Source organism: Anser cygnoides, chromosome 1 (assembly GCF_040182565.1).
Source record: "Anser cygnoides isolate HZ-2024a breed goose chromosome 1, Taihu_goose_T2T_genome, whole genome shotgun sequence".
NCBI classification, from domain to species: domain Eukaryota; kingdom Metazoa; phylum Chordata; class Aves; order Anseriformes; family Anatidae; genus Anser; species Anser cygnoides.
Window position 1 is genome coordinate 53,453,347 of NC_089873.1, and position 20,049 is coordinate 53,473,395.

At 37.6% G+C, this 20,049-nt stretch overlaps 1 protein-coding gene across 8 annotated transcripts in view; it reads right to left on the minus strand.

Moving 5' to 3' along the window:
- TMTC2 (transmembrane O-mannosyltransferase targeting cadherins 2) overlaps nt 1–20,049 on the minus strand; it is a 369,395-nt gene that overhangs the window by 181,010 nt on the left and 168,336 nt on the right. For all 8 annotated transcript variants that reach the window (XR_010830965.1, XR_010830962.1, XR_010830966.1 and 5 more), the window contains 4 exons: nt 18,447–18,561; nt 6,146–6,231; nt 5,114–5,298; nt 3,348–3,426 (listed from right to left, as the gene is read on the minus strand). Coding sequence is in view for 5 of the 8 variants with exons in the window: in XM_048061231.2 (XP_047917188.1) it covers nt 3,348–3,426; nt 5,114–5,298; nt 6,146–6,231; nt 18,447–18,561 (465 nt within the window). In the remaining 3 variants the exon portion in view is untranslated. The remainder of the gene's footprint in view (nt 1–3,347; nt 3,427–5,113; nt 5,299–6,145; nt 6,232–18,446; nt 18,562–20,049) is intronic.

Here is a 20,049-nt window from a genome sequence, read left to right on the forward strand (position 1 = left end):
AAAGCAGGTGGTGTAAAGGCTTAACACTGCCAGAGTGCTAATGCTACCGCTCTTGGAGTGCTGGAGCTCCAACCCTAATTCAGTTTAAACAGTTCATCTCCTGCTTATTCTACTTCAAGTATTTCATCTGCACCATGCAGGGAAAAAAGCCTCCAGAAAATCTTCAATGAAATAGTTATCTGAAATTAGAGGAAGTACTGTTTTCTTAGATCGCATACCAGTATCTAACACTAAACCAAGCAGACCCATTGCCAGAGATTTGGAATACATCAATTATAATGACAACTGCAGTAGGTAATCCTCAAACTGTAACTATTCTTGGATTTCAAGATAAGCCATGAAGACCCTTTCCCCATGTCTTGTGGAGACAGGGAAGGACCCTTCCTTCCTGAACAGGTGGGGAGCACACCCCAGGTTCTCCCCCTTCCTCCCCAGCAATGAGCGCATGGTGAGTTGGCACAGCTCAGAGGCAGCTTCATGCAGCACTAAGTATACGAGAGAGGACTGGCCTATTTCAGTGCCTCCAGCCTCCTGTTTAAAAGAAAGAAGTAGGCAGACAAGTTTATGAAATGCTGTATATTAAAGGGAGTGTTATGGTGAATGTGTTTATAATGTTGTCTTCAACAGGAAAACAGAAATAAACAATCCAGTCAGCCTTCTGTTGCCCAGTGGTACAGTATGAATTGCAGAGTGAGGTAGTCCTGATAATGGATGTGTTTGCCTTGTTCCCATCACACCCAATGTAAAGAGGTGACTGAATAGGTGTTTAGGATATACCTCACCCAACTCAAGCTAGCAAGTCTAAGCTAGTCATCTCAGCTCCTTTTACAGAAGTATGCTTGCAGATGATTATTCATATAATCTAAAATAGATGTTTAAGACCGATAGGCTAAAGTACTCCCTGGAGGTATCCTTTTCATTCCACGTCATAAAATGAACACAGCTACCTAGCTCTGACTTATCATCCAACCTTTACACCATTACAGGCAAGGGAGAACAATCAGCCTGAATGCGTCTAAGTGCCGTCATGTGAGATCATGTAGACACATCCAGGACAGCTTTAAACAAACCTTCTGTTAACAGAGTAGCACTGAGTTCAGCTGAAGTCACCATCTGGCTCTTTACCTAGCCTCTTGGATTACCTTTGTAGTAGAGCCAGTAAGCCACACCTCAGCAACAAGTGCGAAGCAAATTCTGGCTTCCCTGCAAAAGCTGCAATCACAACAGCAACTCAGATACAAATACATATTACATCCAGGGGAAGTGGAACTTTACAGATCCCCAAAAAGCCTGTTGCTCTCTGCAGTAGCCCAAAAGGGGCTAAGATAAGCTCAGCTGGCCGTGACTTGTTATGCCACCAGGATATCCATGGCATGTCAGCGGCTGCCTAAAGGAAGGAGAACCCAGCACATGTGCTGAGTGAGCAGCGTAGGGAGGACATGTAGCAGCAGCCAAGTCCAGGCAAAGGACTGAGCTGGTCTTTATGTTCACTGTTGCTTTGTGAGTAAATAAATGCAAATCCCAGGAACAGAGTGAACTTGAACTTTGTGGACTGAGGAAAGGATAAAGGAAGCTGAGAAAGGCTTCCTGAACCCAAAAAAGTAACCAATGGGAAACAAGTAAAACAGTAAAGAACTTTTTAGGTCATCATGATTCTAAAAGAATCATCTATTCACAGGAAAGAAAAAGGGTGATGCAGGCCTGTTTTGTAATGAAACAACCATGATGTGGGAAACAGCATTGGTTTTCATTTTGTAATTTCTGTACTTCTAAGGAGCACTTTTATCAGAATTATGAAATATTTATCTGCACTAAAGAGGGCAATCAAACTTCTGAGGCATTGCTTGGAGCACTGTAGTACATCAAAAGTCACTACAGGACACCAGTAGTAAGCAGATGGTTAATTCCCACCGAGTGGTGACTGTTGATAACCCCATCACATCTATCAGCAAATGCTGATAAATAAAAGTGATACAGCAATAGTTCAGCTAAGACTCTATAAGAACAAGAGTACGTGCAGTAATCAACCTGAGCATTTTAGGAATTTTAGCCATTTGCATTGATCTGATAAAGCTCAGCATTTAGGTAGAAGTAACTGCATTGAACTGTATGAACTGCTAAGAAAGTGTTTATACTACTGCAGACTTTAGATAATTTGTCACTCTGACAACCATTTAATTTAACATTTACAGAGATTTGCAAATATGGACCATCCTTTATAACTAGGGTTTTAGAATATTATTTCCCATGCCCAAGAACTTGTAAAGAGCTAATAAAAGATACATTTTCTAAATAAGAGCGAGCAGCGCTTCCTTTGAAAGCTGTGTCAACCAACACACTCTCTTGCATTTTGAACATTGGGGAAGAGAAAAAAAATAACCTTTCCTGTTGATCTTAATGGTTTCTAGTTACATTTTTTATTGATCTACTTCAAAATATTTCAAAGGCATCTTATGACTCTTCAAATAGGAGCTTACAGAATCTACTGGCCAGAAGCTGGGGTTAGTTAGAAGAACTGCATGCCCCTTCAGAGATAACTCCACTTAAAACATCTCTGGAACAATCAAGAACCTGTCCTCTTCTTTACAGATCTGAATAATACAAATAATATATATTTTCTTTTTCTTTTTTATTTTTTTTCCTGTTATCTGTTCAAAGTATTCTTTGTAAGGATGTGTCAGAGAATTTGAGGAGCAGAAGTTAAATTGAAATCATAAAAACACCTCACAGTTAAATTAATGTTTCTTGTAATACTCAAGGGACTCTGCTAAAAATTTTAAGAACAGATAGGCTGATCCTATAAGAAAAATTCTATCATTGCAGACCTCTTCCTAACAGTACATCAGCTGGGAAACACATTTTTGTCACAACCTGAAAAAATGTGTTTACAAGGTTTACAAGGTAATTTAACATCTAACACCCATACTAAATTGCGTTATGCTATAATGAAGGTGACTTTTCATTCCATTTTCTAAAACGCAAATGTAAATTCTTAGTTTCAAAGTTAAATAAATAAGAGTTTAAAAAACCTGAATTGCACATGAGGTCTCCAAGCTAACTGGATAGAGACTAATCCACACATCCTAAATGTAAAAGTGCTTTATGGGACACTCTTAGATATGGAGCCGCTATATGCCCCAGTAGCTGATAGTCTAATCATTTATTATGCCTTATCCAGCATTGCATTTGCCAGCACTCTGAACCTGGTTTGGCTAGCATCTACTGAAGGCAATTTTTTTTTTTTTCATTAGCTAACTAATTTGAGCCCCAGTTGCCTGGCTATGGTCTTTTGTTTCACCCTGCCCTACTTCACAAGTGCCTTTCTGAAGCACTAACACCACACTTACCCATCATATTGTATAAGCTCTGTGGTGCAAACTGTCTTGGCATTTTCTGTATTGCTTCTTTGTAAACCGTAAGGGCATCCTAAAGAGACACACATGTGGGACAAATCATTAGTAAAGCACCAGTTTCAAAAGCAGCCTTGCATATAAATTAAACAAAAACTATTCTCCCCAAATGAGGGGGTACAGAAGAAGAAAGCACATCTGCATCATATATATTCATATATCATATCATATATATGCAAGCTCACATTTCTCATATAAAAAAGTTTTACCAAATTCAGTGAAGCTTATTGGCAAGAGATTAAATTAGTTGCAATAAAATATCCCCTTTCCCAGGTGAAAATAAAAGGAACAGTTTTTTAAACCCTTCAAAGACTCACAAGTTTATAAATATACATAAAATTCTATAGGCTGGTAGACAATATGGAATAATACCAAACAGCAGACAAAGGATTTGCAGATGACTGAGCTACAGTAAGTGATGTAAAAATAAAGACATCATTATCTACCACCAAGTAATAGCAGAATATAATCCACACAACTGAAATTCTGCTACACAGAAAGAATGAGATGGACTATAGATAGAAGTGCCAAAACTGTATTCCTTTCACTAATGTGCTGTGAATTACTTGATTGTGTATTTATGACTCATTCAGCACTTAGGATGCTTACTGATTTATCTGTTAGCTCTGCACCTTCTTCCACATCATCCCATCAAAAAGTCACAGCTTGTGAAGGCTGAAATATGCTTGAAAAAATCTAAGTGTATGACCAAGCCAGGGTCAGGCTGCCATGACCACCAGGCAGAAACCCGATGTTTTAAATTCTTACAATCTCTTGCACCTCCCAGGCATTCCACTCCACCTCTACACTCTATCGGCCATGCAGGCAATATGTTGCTGTTCTCTTATCTTTATCGATGTATCAGCTGTCTGTGCCTGTGTTTTAACCAATTAGTAACTGCCATCTGACAGAGCTGGATTCAGCAGACAGATGACAGAGAATCCATAGGGCTTGTGCATGCCTAATCTTAAACAGCTGAGTTAACTGTCACAGTCAGAAAGAGTTATATGGATCAAAACCATGTGTAACTCCTGTTCTGAAGTATGCTTAGGAATGCAAAAAAGAGAATTACTTTCTTTCGAATACTGCAAGAGGTCAAAACTCAAGCAAATGACCAGTTTTAATAATTTCACTACGGAGAATGGAAAGGAATCACAACTGTCTCAAGTGCACGCATAAATGAGATGGGATGGGGTTGAGCGCAGTGTCTGACTACCCTTAAAAAATTGAATCTCTGTAGCACGTCAAGTTATCTGAAAATAGCACACACTGGAATGCTTCTAATCACTGACGTTTTGAATTGTTCCAAATAGATCTTATTTTTGGAGACTCGGTAGCAACCATAAAGGCTTTTTAATAATTTAAAAGATGGTCTACTCTATTTTGAGGTAAAAAGCCAGTACACATTAGCTCAGCTGATTCTTTTCATACCAGCAGTGAGGGCAAAGCCAAAAAGAATGAATTAGCACATAACAGATCTGATCATTGCTAATACTGATTCTGACACCAGAACATCACACTGCAAATTAACATCTTCACACCCATGGCTGTAGAGTACAAATACTCTCTGTAGAGAATGCTAATGATTTGGTGAAATTCACTCAATTGGTCCCTGTGTTGTATTTTGAAAGTCTGGATGGAAGCAATGGGTATTATTTCCGTATGGAGATTTTATAATATTGTAGAAGAATCTGGAGTGTTACCTCATAGTGTCCTTGTTCATGAAAAAGTTTTCCTAAGTTATAAAGACAGCTAGTAACAGAGCTTTTATGAGCATGAGGATCCTTCAAATTTTCATCAGGGATCTCTGAACACTTCAGGAAAGTCCTCCTGGCTTCCTCTGTCTTCCCTTGGTTCATTAGGATGATACCAGTATTTAAATAGGCAGCTGTGAAGATGGAAAGAAATGCTATATTTTAATAGGGTTCTGTTATGTTTTACTTGGTCTTCAGCTTACTTTGAAGTAATATCAGAAAGCAATTCCATGATTATCTAATTTGGCTTTCATATAATATAGATCAATCATTGGTGTAAAGAAGAACAGGTAAGAGGTGAAAGTTCAGAAACAAGGAAAGAAGAGTGACTACAAAGACTGAGGAAAAAGAAAAAGAAACGCTGACTAAGCAGTGTGCTCTGCTTCATTCCTCTTATTAGGACTGTATCAAGCATATGGTGTCATTGCATGAAATGTTGTTTCTTATAAAGATATATACACATGTACACACACACATATATGTAAGATTCAATACTTCAGCTAAAAAAAAAAAAGCATTTTAAAAGTGTTCACTTAATGTTAGAACCAATCATGGGCAACACCTTATGAATTATTTCCCATGTCCCCCAGGCAAGAAAGGAAAAAGGAAAAGACTTCAAAAATATTTGTATTATTCAGTCACACCACATACTACAAAAATCTGAGACTGGCTTTATGAAAGACAAAATGGGAGCCTGTATATTTGTGCAATAGCATCTATGGCTTACCACCCCTGATCAGAAGTGTTTTATGTTCTACCAATGCTGTTCAGTGTTATATCCCTATCTGCTTCTTCCCTGCACCACAGTGACCATAGCTCTTCACAAATAAACGCTTTCAGCTGAAAAGTACACAATTTCTCCTTCTACTTTCAGAATGAAAAAAAAAATTCTGGGGAGAAAAAAGTGTTATTAAAAAGTAGGAAGATGTCCTTAAAAAACAATAGTCAATATTATGCAAGCTATATAGCTGAAATACTTACAGGCTAATGTGGGCCTGCTACCAATTGCCAGTTTATAGTAATGTAATGCCTCTGAAAATCTGCTGTTTTCCTGAAGCAGTAATCCTCTGAATAAGGACAAAAGAAAAAAGAGAGGAAGATTATTCAAAGAGTAACTTCAAAATGTACCTTATGTCTCCTTATCTCATATGAAACAAAAATATTAAAAACAAAACTAAAGTAACAAATATGATGACAGAGATATAATAAACCTGCAAGCTACTAACAATTTAGTGGGAAAAGTATTTTCTCTAAAAACAATATTAATTAATATACACCAGATACATTTATATGACTTTACCAAAGATGTTAAATGCAGTATTTTTGGCTTCCTTGGAAACAAGGATATTCTTTTACTCATTTGAGAAAATGCTAGAGTCTGAGCTTTTTTTTTAAGCAGTTGGAGTATGCTGGAGTTATCTGTAGCTATTTCAGTCATGTTTAGCCTGTCTTCTCTCCTTGATGTGAACTAAACAGGCCTTGTTCAAATGCACAATAAAGTTGACCATCTAACACTTCACACACATTACCTTAACCAGTCCTTGCTGAGCAAATTCATTAGATTATTCACTGCAGGGCTAAGCACGTACATCAGTTCATTTTTTCTCTGTCTTCTTTCTATTCCAAACAACTTTAATAACTTAAGAGATATCAAAAATGATACCTAATTCCTCTTCTTTCTCAGTTAGTTTCATAATTCATGAGCTTTAATTAAAGCTTTTATGACAAGCATCCTTCTGAATTGCAAATTACAGCAGAATACAGAAATTACAGAAAATGCAGTCATACAGATATTACTGAGAAGTAAGTGGTCTGGACATCATTGATGATATGAAGAAGCATACACAAATGCCTTAATATCACAAAGGTAAGAAAATCCTTAATCATTACTAATTTTAAATTTGGACCCAGATATTATTAGCAGGTAGGTGACCCTCTTTATATACCTTAAAGTATCCAGGAAAAAATAAATGTAGCTATTTCTTTTAGAAGGCAGAGGGGCAGAGGGTTATCATCTCAATTTTTAGTTTCTCTAACCCACAGCATTTTTGTCTCCTTCCTTATGCTTTTATCTGATGATAGCTTTTCAAACTGCAAAGTGGTTGGATTGGTATTTCGTTTACCAATCAGAGAACTTTTTTCCCTCCAAAATCTCAGGAAAACCATTTTAATTGAAGCACTAGACTTCAGGGGAAGAAACAAATATTTTTTGCTTCCTATCATTGGGTTAGAATTTAACAAAATGGACAAATATATCCTCTTTTTTTCTGTACTCTCACTCTACATCAGTACCATGTGGACTCATGTTTGAAACAGTATCTATCCACTAGACCCAGATTAGGCAGTAAAACGGACTTACTTTCTGTTGGTCCTTGACCAACAGAAATTTGAGCAACGAGGGAATGTATAACCTTCAGGATACTTTTTGGCATGGCACCAAGGTTTTTAACTGCAAGCATTATGCTAAGTGTCTTGCAGGTGGCAAGATGTATGGTCTTTAGGACAATAATAATAATTTCTAAATTTTCTTGAAATTTAGTCTACAAATATCTGTTTTGTCTACAATTTTTATAGCTGCAATTATTCGAAGGAAAATTATTTTTAATGATAGATTGACCCCATTTTCTACTGAGAGCAACAGAACTAGCATAAAACTGAGTTGCATGGTCTGACACTTAAGTTGCTTCTTACTTTCTTAAAAAAGCATTCTTATATATGATTTTGGGACAAATTCATATAAAAAAAAATCCTTTCTTAGTTCTGGAATAATTATTTTCACGTATTAAAAGAAGTAATACAGTAATTAGTCAATTTGAACAAGATAAATTACCTAGGTAAGCATATGATATTTATGCTTTTTTGATTAAAAGCACTTTTCTTTATCATTATTCCTAGATTTATCTTCTCTGTTTACTACATGCCCTAGTACTTGCAATCTTAATTAATTACTTGGTACCTTAAGGTGTGTTTTTTTTCTCTTCTTCTCTTCCAGATTTTTTTTTTGTTCCCTTAACAGACATTCATTCATTCATTTTCTCTCTCTCTCACACACACACACTCCTACATATATATTTATATAAACACAAGCTGTTTGGATGCATGACTGAGAACTGAATTTCAACAAATAATTAGTGTTTCAATTAGTATTTGTTATGGGATTTGGTACAAACAAAACCAAATTAAAAAAAAAAAGAGAAAAAAAATGTTGGATATAACCTAAAAACCTTTATGAGGTATAAAACTGCCTCTTCTTGTGAAATTCATCCTGACTGATTGCTGGTTTTCCCTGTGGCTTCTGATGGTACAAGCTGACTAGATTTATGAGTCTCTAGTTCTGGTTTCAGACTAAATGAAGTCAGGAAAAGGCTGAAAGAAAATTTCAAAAATAGATTTTTTTTATTGAATAACATTAACACTCGGGGGGGGGGATCTGAGAGGAAGCTGGATTGGATGTTTGCTAAAGAAGAGATAAATACTTATTTAAATAGATAAAAAGTTAAGATGATGAAGCTTGCATTAAACGGGCAAAGCATTCCTGAAACTACAGTGAATATTAAGAGAGCTTGAAGAGATGATATATTTCATTTCCCAGATGAAAAATCAGATTCTCTCTAGCGTTAAGCTTGAACAGGATGATGCAGGCATATAAATATGCTCAGTAACCTCTAATTACTCACAAAATGCAACTAAAATTAAACACTTTAAATTTAATTACTGCCAAAATTAACACTGCCAGTGAAATTTTCTACTCCTCTTCTAAGTATCTGTATTACAGTCACAGTCTCCAACTGCATTATTGTTCACTGTTACTTCCACAGGACTACTGTCTTGTTCACTACACAGAAGGAATATAAATTAGTAATCACTTCATATTTTTTTTTGTTGCATTTCTGTAAGTGCAATAACATCATTATTTACAAACATCCTTTTTTGAGCAAAATACTAAAGAGGCTAGCCTCAGAATCATATCAGAAACTACTATTTATTTAAAGATCACTTCAAGAAAATCTGTAAGTCTTCAGGTCCTACATTCTCCACTCCACCATTGCATTTCAGAGCACCTAAGCTATCCCCAAGACCAGCATCATGCAGAGTTTCAGCTATGTGTTTCATCTGAGAGGCAGAGGTCCCAAGAAGCAAGCACATGGTTCAGCCCTGCTGCCACACAGCTCAACTGCCCAAGCTGCAGCATGGCCTGTAGGAGAAGAGCAAAGACCTCAGTCTTCAACCTTCCTACGACCACTCTACCAATGTGAAAATAAGGCAACTTGCAGGGAATTCTTGGTTGCCTGTAAAAGCAGCTGACCCTGAAAATTTTTCAATGTTATGAAGAAAAACATGAGGTGAAGAAATATGCTCAAGTGAGTGTCTGAAGGAAGCACATACTTCACCATGTGGTTGCAAAGAGGTCATTATAGCTAATACTAACAGAAGAGCCAGTTCAGCACTTGAAGTCCTTTCTAAATAAGCTGAGATGTTGAACACAAACAACTGTCAGCAGAATACTGTTATCCTCATCTCAGGCTTACGTGGCAAGGTTTTCATAGTCAGGGGACTGCAGGGGTGGTGTCTGTGAGTAGAGCCCAGCACCTGCCCCATACCAGATCAGCGCCACCTCCATCCAGCTCCTAAAGGGACCCGCTGCTGGCCAGAGCCGAGCCAGTGAGTGACAATGGTTGGGCCTCTGGGAGAGCAGATTTAAGAAAGGGAAAAAACTGCTGCACAGCAGCAGCTGGGAGAGGAGTGAGAAAACTGAAAGAGATGCAGCCCTGAGGACAGTCAGTGCAGAAGGAGGCCAGGTGCCCCAGGCACCACAACAGAAGTTCCCCTGTGGCCTGTGCAGAGGCCCCTGGTGGAGCGGGCTGTCCCCCTGCAGCCCATGGGTCCCACACGGAGCAGATCTCCACGCTGCAGCCCGTGGAGGAGCCCCCGGTGGAGCAGGTGGATGTGGCCTGGAGGAGGCTGCGGCCCATGGAGAGCCCCCGCAGGAGCAGGCCCCGGGCCGGAGCTGCAGCCCGTGGAGAGGAGCCCACGCAGGAGCAGGGGGTCTGGGGGGAGCTGCCACCCGTGGGAGACCAGTGTTGGAGTTTAGTGGTCTTCCAGTATCTAAACAGGGCCTACAAGAAAGCTGGAGAAGACTCTTTGTCAGGGAGTGTAGTGATAGGACAAGGAGTAATGACTTTAAACTAAAAGAGGGCAGATTTACATTAGATATTTGGAATAAATTCTTTACTCAGAGGGTGGTGAGACACTGGATCGGGTCACACAGAGAAGCTCTGGATACCTCAACCCTGGAGGTGTTCAAGTTCAGACTGGATGGGTCTTTGAGCAACCTGGTCTAGTGGGAGGTGTCCCTGCTTATGGCAGGGGGGTTGGACCTGGGTGGTCTTCAAGGTCCCTTCCAACCCAAACCATTCCGTGATTCTATGAAGTTCCCAGTCATAAACTGGGAACTAATCACTGCATAATTACGAAAGTATGCTATCATTGCAAGAAATGAGCTGGCCAGCTACAGAACAGAGAAGCATAGAACGAAACAGATGAAGCAAGACCCACAAGCTTTAACAATGAAAGCCCATGACCCCTTGAAGTTCTTCATATCTGTTTTGTTCAGACATATTTTGATAGTCCCAGTTTCTTCCTTCTTTCCCCTCCAGCTGATTGCTAGGGATAAAGTCAGAAAGTGGCAATGGCAGATGGAGCCTGTGCTTCCTCTTCTATTGGCTTTCAAACATCTCTTAGACAAAAAGAAGTTCCTTTCCATTCACCTGACAAGGAGCGATAATGGAGGAATGATGAGTCTACAAAAGTGACAAACTCTTTCCAAAAAAGTTTGGTGCATGGATGTTTCCATCTTTTTTTTTTCTTTTTCTTTTTCTTTTTGGGGGGGTGGGGTGGGGAGATCAACTGTTTAGTCAAAGCTTTATAATTTGGCTTGTAAATTTATCCATCTCCGCAATCAAAACAATTTCTTATTTGTTTTTCATGCTTATTATTATGCTTTACTACATTGAAGACGTCTTTTAGAAGTTCAGGGCATATTCTGAAGTTTAGCAAATATCTACTTCTACTCCATCTCTTTTTAAAAGAGACAGTTGCTTTTTATCTCACATTGACACTTCTGTTTAAAATAAAAGCAGGCACAAAATAAAAAAGTTTGTTCTGAATGACCAATTTCTAGACGCAAAAGAAGAAATGTCCCTCAGTGGGAGCTCACACCTTGCGGACACCACCAAGCCTCTGATAGCTCCCAGAAGCCGGAGCAGATGGCCACTAAGGAACTTCCTGCCATAGCCAGGAGAGGATCTGCTCTTGACATGCCATTCCCTTTTTTTGTTTACTGATAATGATGCTAATAAAATGATAACTACTTTTCAGAGATTGCTGGGAGAAGAGATAAGAAGTGGATAGAAAGAATACAAAAGAGGACAGTGCAAAATACTGACCAAAAGCCAGTGATGGAGCAGGGCAATTGGTGTGCATTAAGTATGTACCTATCTTTTGTAGTTACTGAATACAAAGCCTGCCTTCTTCTTTACATGAGAATAAACAAAGGAAAGCACGTCCTTGCAATAAGGATGCTTGATACAAGAGAGTGAACTCAAGTGGTAAACTTGGATGAATACAGAAGAGCTTAAAGGCTTCTAACACTTTTTAATAAACTTTCCACAGTTGCTAGAGTTACCCAGCTAAATAAAGAAAAGAGCATAACCCCAAGTAACCCCCAAAAAACAAACCACAGGACCAGTTGCTTCAAGTTTGCAGTTTCAAAGCTCTTTCCCCCCCCCCCAGTTCACTTCCCAGATGTAAGGCACATAAATTAAAACATTAATTGAAACACACAACTTTTGTTCAAAAAAAGTTTATTCACACAATTGCACAAATGTGAAGTCTACCAGATGAGAGAAGGGGGGAAAAGTCAATGACTACTTTAGCCTAGTAAAACAAGTACTTTGGAAGTTTCTCTCTAGAAATACACGAGGATGAAATTACTCGGAAAACAAAAAGCTACTTAAACCACAGGACACAAAGTAAACGGGTATAAATTGACCATGAATTAATTTAGGATGAATTAGAAGACAAGTTTTAACTATCACAGCCGCAAGATTCACAGCCTTACAACAGGATTGTTTTGCCTATGTTGCTTTTAGCTAATTTTACAGTGGAGTATGGATCATTTATGAAATGGAGGATATGAGCTGACTGCTTGCAGCAGTAGCAGACCTCATGCAGTGACTTAGAAAGCATCTCAGAACCCTGTTTTCCTAGTTGGAGGAAAAAGAAAAAAAGTAAATCCTGGTTATGTAGAAATGCTGCACATCACCTCTATAGATAGAGCTACTTATTTAAATGCATGCAGCAAAACATATTCCCAAATCTAGTTCTTCTGTGCAATCATCCTGAATTCTTTAAGCTGCCTCCTTTCAGCTATCTTTCTTGACCAACAACTTGAAAAAATCTTCCTGTCTTCCTTCTCTGCCTTGTTTTTGATGTAAAGTCACTGAATACTAATGCAAAAAAAAGTTATTTTCAGGGACTGAAAAGCAGACACAAAATACAAACAGGCAGTATACAGCCTACTGCTTCCCTCAAGTTACATATTATTTTATTTCCAGTGTAGTCCTGTTAAAACCAGTTGCTCTGCTTAGAAAGCAAACTCCTCAGTTACTAAAGCTGGCATAAAGTGATCATTTACAATACACAAGAACCATAATTGCCATCAAGGTAAACATGTACATTAATGAAATATGTATTAAACTTTCATGCCAGCTATAATATTGAAATAGTTTAATCAATTTTGTATACTGGTTGATAACAGCTAATACAGGGCCCATTAGTTATTATTTTGGCCCATTAGTTATCCCATTAGTTATTATTTTGGCCCGTATATCCCCCATTGATTTCCACTATATCTACCTGGATATATATATATTTATATTATATATAATATTATATATATAATTATATAATTATGCATATATTATATAATTATATAATATATAATATTTATATTTATATTATATATATATATATTTACCTACACTGGCAACAAAGATGAGATGGAAGAGAACTCTCTTGTATTCCCCACACAGGTGTGTCTCCAGCCAGGCAGCCACGTGGCAATAAAAGATGTGCTTTGCTTAAGGCAACTCTTTCATTGTCATTTGCAAAACTAACGGGCAGAAAGACAGGTATGGATGCTACAGCAGTGCAGTGCATGAAGCCATTAAGTCTGCTACTTAATTAAGGCTTTTTTTGTTTTGTCTTTTTTTTTTAAGCAATTAAGTCATTTAACTACTCAACCAAATGAGTGCTAACCTTTTGTAAGAGTCTACAACTAGGTTCCATTAACAAAAAAGCCAATCATTAAATAGTGCAAACAGGGAATGTTTAATGTTTTCCAATAACATTCTGTTAGCAAATATGTAAATGGCACATAAATCCCACTTTCAGTAATCGCTAATAAGCCAAACATACCCAGTAGGCAGTAACACAGAACGGCCATTCCCTTTGCAGACAACACAGTCATAACTGTCATTTTCTTCTAATTCTAGGGAAAAGCTTTTCAAATACAAGCCAGTTGGTCAGCAGATAATTCTGTTCTCTCCTGCTGTGTCACTTAGTTGGGGTTGCCATCATTCAGCACAACATCAACTGTTACCAGCCCTGCTGCCTGGACAGAGGGAGTGCGGCTGTCAGGATGAGGAACGGCACTGCCCCTGCCTTTCCCCCTCCTCTGGGTGCTGGGCGATTGTGCGCTGTGCCAGCACCCCCAGGCAAGGTGCCTGTCCCCACCATGTGCCTCAGCAGTGCTATAGGATGAGAGCTGGACAGAACCAAGCACAGAAGGGGCCTTTTATAGAATCACGGAATGGTTTGGGTTGGAAGGGACCTTACAGACCACCCAGGTCCAACCCCCTGCCATAAGCAGGGACACCTCCCACCAGACCAGGTTGCCCAAAGACCCATTCAGCCCAACCTGGCCTTGAACACCTCCAGGGATGGGGCATCCATAGTTTCCCTGGGCAACCCGTGCCAGTGCCTTACCACCTGCTGAGAAAAGAATTTCTCCCAAATATCTAATCTAAATCTGCCCTCTTTTAGTTTAAAGCTGTAACCCCTTGTCCTATCACTACGCTCCCTGATAAAAGAGTGTCCCTCTTCAAGCTTTCCTGTAGGCCCGCTTTAGGTACTGGAAGGTACTTTTTATTTGAATGATAAACTTGTACACCCAAACCTATCCCTGAAAGCAAAATGAGATACTTGGGGAGAGAAGCAAGGGGAGGGCTGTTTGTTAGAAATGTATCCTTTATGGAGCACTGTACGCTCCCAAAATGCAGTCAATTAGTACCATTTTAAAAACATATTCAATATTTATGTGAGATGGCAAACACTTAAAATCTGAGAAACTCAAGGTAACATAGATTACTAGGATAGGCAACAAAAGAATACTCTAAGCAGCAGAACTTGGCCTAAATATAAATGGAATAATAAATAAAAAACTGTCCTGTAACTGATAAGCAATTTTACTTTAGGCAGGAATTAGCAGCAATTTTAAACAAAGTAAAAGAAACCCTGAGCTTTAGGTAACAACCATCAAAGGCTGAAAATGCATTAAAAAGTAGCTTGTTTTTCATCTACTAATCATTGCCTATTTTGGAAGAGCAAACGTTTTTCTACAGCTCTGTCCTTGGTACTTTGCTGTATTAAAATACTGGGATTTCTTAAAGGCATGGAAAGAGATCTCAGTTTACGCTGATTTAAAGCCTATAAAATTTAGCTGAAGTCAGCAGTATTACATAGCTCTGAGAACTTGAATTTGAGATTTATTTGTTAAAATTACCTGCAGTGTAGCCTCAAGATATCTGAGAAGTTATTTACAGACGGCCGCTTGATGTGTATTTTTGAAGTACAAACTACCTTAATTACAGTTGTATACAATTGTAATATAATATTGTAATATAATCTCCACATATAGTATAAAACAACAGCTGAAATACTTTCCACACGGAAATTACTATGAAAGTCTCAACTGCTTTCAGAGATGTCAGGATCCAAAATCCTCTCGAGTTTTTCAGGAGGCTTTCAGAAATAAATAAATAAATAAATAAATAAATAAATAAATAAATAAATAAATAAATAAATAACAGCTTGCAAACAAGAACTCAAGTTCTCAGCCTGAATTCAGGTTTCCTAAATTCCAGGCCAAAGATATTATCTTCATGATAGGCTGGGTCACAGGCAGTTTCACTTCTACATATTTGGACATGAGAAAACGTCAGTAGAGCAAACCCATTTTAACCCATATCTAAAGGAGTGCTGAACCACCAACCCAATACTAATTATAAGCAAGAGATGGGTTTCTTTGTTTTAAAAATAATAAATAATAATCATTTATTCATTAAAGATACAGGTTAGCTAGAAACTTATTGTTTCCCAGGTGTTACATGGAGAGAGGGCAAGCTGAAGAAAAAACAGATCTTTCCAGTGAATTACAGTTTGCCAAAATCTGTTCATCATATGAAATCAGTGGTTCTCTGTAATACATGTGACTGATGGCTTGTATTATTTTTATCCTCCTTTTCCATATTAAGCATCTTATCATTTGGTCTTTATTACATGTTTGCTATTTTCTAAAAATGCAGGAATTTATGGTTGCATAATTGTCACATTTGAACAAAATGGCAAATGACACATTCTGAATCAGGCAAACCTTCAAAAGGAGATTGTGTAATTATGTAATCTAAATTCATGCAGTTTAAATTCTCCTGAATGGCAGAAATAGCTGCAACTCAGACCTGCTGCAAAGGTATAACAGTCAGAAAATAAAAATGTGTTACTGAAATCAGCCATTCACCTAATCTGCTAAATTCACTAGGTTTTAACACATCAATAGACAACTGCTAAATAACAGCACATTTTAGTGCAAGACATTTTCTTGACGAAGAAGAAGGAAACAGAGATCAAACACTTCTGTTTATGTAGCTTCTCTCCTTGATCATTATCCATTGAAAATTGAGAGGTAATCTTTAATAATTTGTTCCTCAATCAGATAGCACTTTGATTTGTTTTTGCTCTGTACAAAAGTACAGAGTACAGCTGCATGTGCTAATTAATTTGTATCTAATACTGAGACATAAATGCTAAGAAACAATAAAAAGTATGTGAGGCTAAAATAGACTTATAATCTATGATGCCAAAAACACAGTAATCAGAAATGATGGTAAGGGTGCTTTCTTTCTAAAGATCTACTAAATGACTGTTTCTGTTTTAAAGGTACATCCTAAAACCTAGAAACAGTAAATCCAGCTGGCCTCTTGTAAGCACACAAAGATGTACTTTTCCATTACTTAAATTTCTAATTTTTTTTGTAAAAGGCTCCCATAGTACTGCATGGCAAGGAAGGGCTGAACTTGCAAGATACCTCTTCAGAGTTTATGCTTAAAATATTGGATTAATTTGGGGTTTAATTGTATCAAAGCCTACTCCATTTACCAGTTAGTTTCCATGCTGGATGTGGGAGTAACCAACACAGGGAAAGAACAAGATGGCATAAGAGAAAAATTAAAATGACGATGTAAGATTTTACAGTTTCTGTAGGATAGTTCACGGTTTTGTGAGACAAAACAAAACAAAACAATAAAATAAAGTAAAAGAGAATTCAATTGCATTCAAAATACTGTTTAGAAATGTTAAGAATTGGCAATCCATTTTTGCATAAGCATTCGTGTATTACTTTGTAGCAAACACTTTCATCTAAATAGACCTCCTTTACTTTCACAGGTATATGTAGGTAAGTTTATGCCCTCTATATTCCAACCATCGTTTCAGTTAAACTCCTTTTACTCAGACTCAGTAGAATTCAAAGAATTTTTCTATTAAACAGAAATGAAGGCTTGTAGGCATATATTTTGTATATCAATGGAAAGACAGAAGATTATCAGCTTGCGCTCAGAACAGCAAAACTACCGAAGTCTGATTTCTTTTATATCCCTGTCTTTTTCATCCAGCCCCCTTTCCTCTTCTTACCCTGGTATTAACTTGAGTTTCCTCTGACACACTGAGTGAGTAAGAGACAAAAGTACCGTATAGGCATACAAAAAAATTTAATAGTTATAATTTTCATCCCCAAAATGAACTGTGTATAAGAAATTCAGGGATATCAATCTTTTCACTTTTTTTTTTCCTACAGTCTCCGGCTGCGTTCAGAAGTTATTTCTTTAAGCATGAGTGGAAAGAGTTTCTTCTTAAAAATATGTCTTTCACACTCTCCATTGCCTAACAGGGTCAAAAATAAAAAATAAAAAAACAAACATGCATGTATGTGTGTAATTGTATGATTATTAATATATAATTTTGAAATATTAAATAAACTTTGGAATGGAAATTCTATCAATAAATTATTTTGAAAAAGGAGAGAAAAGTTTCTAGTATGTTTACCCGTCAGGCAAATTAATGAAACGGGCAACTTATTCCTGTTTAAAAAGTCTACCATGATAAACTTCTTATCCAGATATTAAAAATGGCCATTTTAAACTGGATTTACAGACAGATTTTTTTTTAATTTTTTAATAAAGAGGCTTTCTATTTGCATTCAGTGTTCGTCCATCTCCTTTCCCTAGCACATACTTTTCTACTGAACAGGGCATATTATTTTCACACAGCTTACACTACTGCATAATAAATGGTGGTCATCTGGATTTTGTTCGTGCGCACAGTGACACCACGGCGTACCCCAACTAGAGGGGTCGGGTTTGTCTCGCAGCAGAGCCCAGCTCCCAGCCCTGAGCACCCACTGAACCATCCCCACCCCGCTGCTCTGAAAAGTATTTAGCTATTTTAATGTTTCAGGCCTCGGGAGCTAACTGAGGGGTATTGGCTTATGCTAGGAAGTGTTTACACCCACTCCTCCCACCAAGTGTTATTTAGACTTAAAAAGGAAGTCTAAATAACACCTCTGCATTTTAGCGGAGCCAGAAACAGATGGAGCACTACTGGTGCCAGCTCATCTATCTGCACTCTGTTCAGTGTGGGGGTTTTGTTTCTTTTAAAGCCGTTTTGTAATTTTGCCTGTTCCAAGCCAGACAGTGATACAAGAATATACAGTAATGTAGACCAAGGAAAGATCCTGTCCACCCCCAAATTTAAGGAGCACGATTAATGAAATGGCTATTACAAAGCAACAGCTAGCATCATCTCTGTCTCCAGCAGGGAAATCAATAGCTCCATTCACAACAGGTTTTGCAGAGGATCCAACCCCAGGAAAGCCACGCATACTTACAAATTATAAAGCATATCAGCCATGTTGCTGCGGTAGTACAAGGCATTTCTGTAGGCGCTTTCAGCTTCAGAAATCTTGCTCTGGCTCTTGAGAACATTTCCAAGGTTACCCCATGCTGTCAAGAGGAGAAAACAGTATTCAGGAAGAGCTCCAATCCAATTACACGTGACACGGTATCTGAGCACAGGGAAGTTCCACAGGGAGGCAAAACCCACAGAGAAGCTATTTTTATGGATGGGGAGGGGAGGTTGCTTGGTTTTTCCCCCAGTTCTCTGTATCATTGCATCTTACTATGAGATGTACATCTTGTGGCAGTGATTTGCATACAGTCTGCATACATACAGCTTTTGGGTGGGAAAAAGAACTTGAAAAGCAATACATATCTGTATGCTTTAGAAACAATTATAACAAAGGGAAAGGACCATTTTCTTTTACAACACCTCTAAATAAAAACCCTCAGGGTTAAATGTGGAGCTAGAGCATCTTCCTAGTTTCTTTTTTTTTTAAGCTTATCTACTCAAACCTGCAAGGAACGTTCCCAGGGCAGACACAACTCTCAATGAAGTATGAAAACTAACATATGACACAAGAATTGAAAGAACAGTAAGGTAAGTAACCAGGATTAAAAGTATGCCATATGGATATAAAAATACTACACAGATCACTAAAATGCACTTTTCTACTTGGAAAACATGTGGCTCCTTTCTATACAATTTATTATTTTATACAATGCCCTTTTATATCCCATCTATAAAGGATTTGAGGTAAAAAACATATTTAAGGCTCCACATGTGTTCCTTTTGCAGTTTTGTTGAGCTGCACAAAAAGTGTACTTACAAAAGAAACTGGAACTAATGTCTTATAGAAAATGCAGCCCATGTTATTCACAATTTAGGAAGCTAATTTAACTGGCCTTACAACTGTAGCCTATGTGTATACATGGAAAAAAAAAGGCACATTATGCTTCACATTACGCTTATAATAGATCAAAGTTGTTTCATAAAACAGTTCTACTTTCACAAGTATTTCTTTTTTATGAGCAAGAGGAATGGAAAGATGATGCCCATCCTTTCACTATACACACACATATATGGCAAACTCTTCTTCCCTCCAGATGTACGAACAACAAACATTAGCTCAAATAGCTGTCAAATTCTGCTTCTTCAGTTATTCAAGCCCTTTTTTACAGAAATTTATATCAAGCATGAGAAATACAAACTCGATGTAGTTTTATCATACTGCTAATGGACTGATAATTATTTAAGGTACATGTTCTTCCTTAGAAAGTATATTGCTTTCAAGCTTCTGTGGTTTGCTGCAAAAGCATCCTGCCTTAAGGATGAATATAACAGCAAACAGCATTTTCTTCTGAGCAGAACAAATTAATTATTGCTGGGAAAAATGATGGAACCCTTTTAGGATTCACAAAAGTAAAATCATTCAATTGTACACAATATATTTTGCTAAGAAACAAACAAACAATGTTTCCATGAGAACAGAAGGTATCATTTCTATATCACTTTATTTTACCATAGTATTTTATAAGAAGGAAAATAATTCAGAAGTTGCTTTTCACTAAATTGAGAAAAGTCACAAAAAAGTT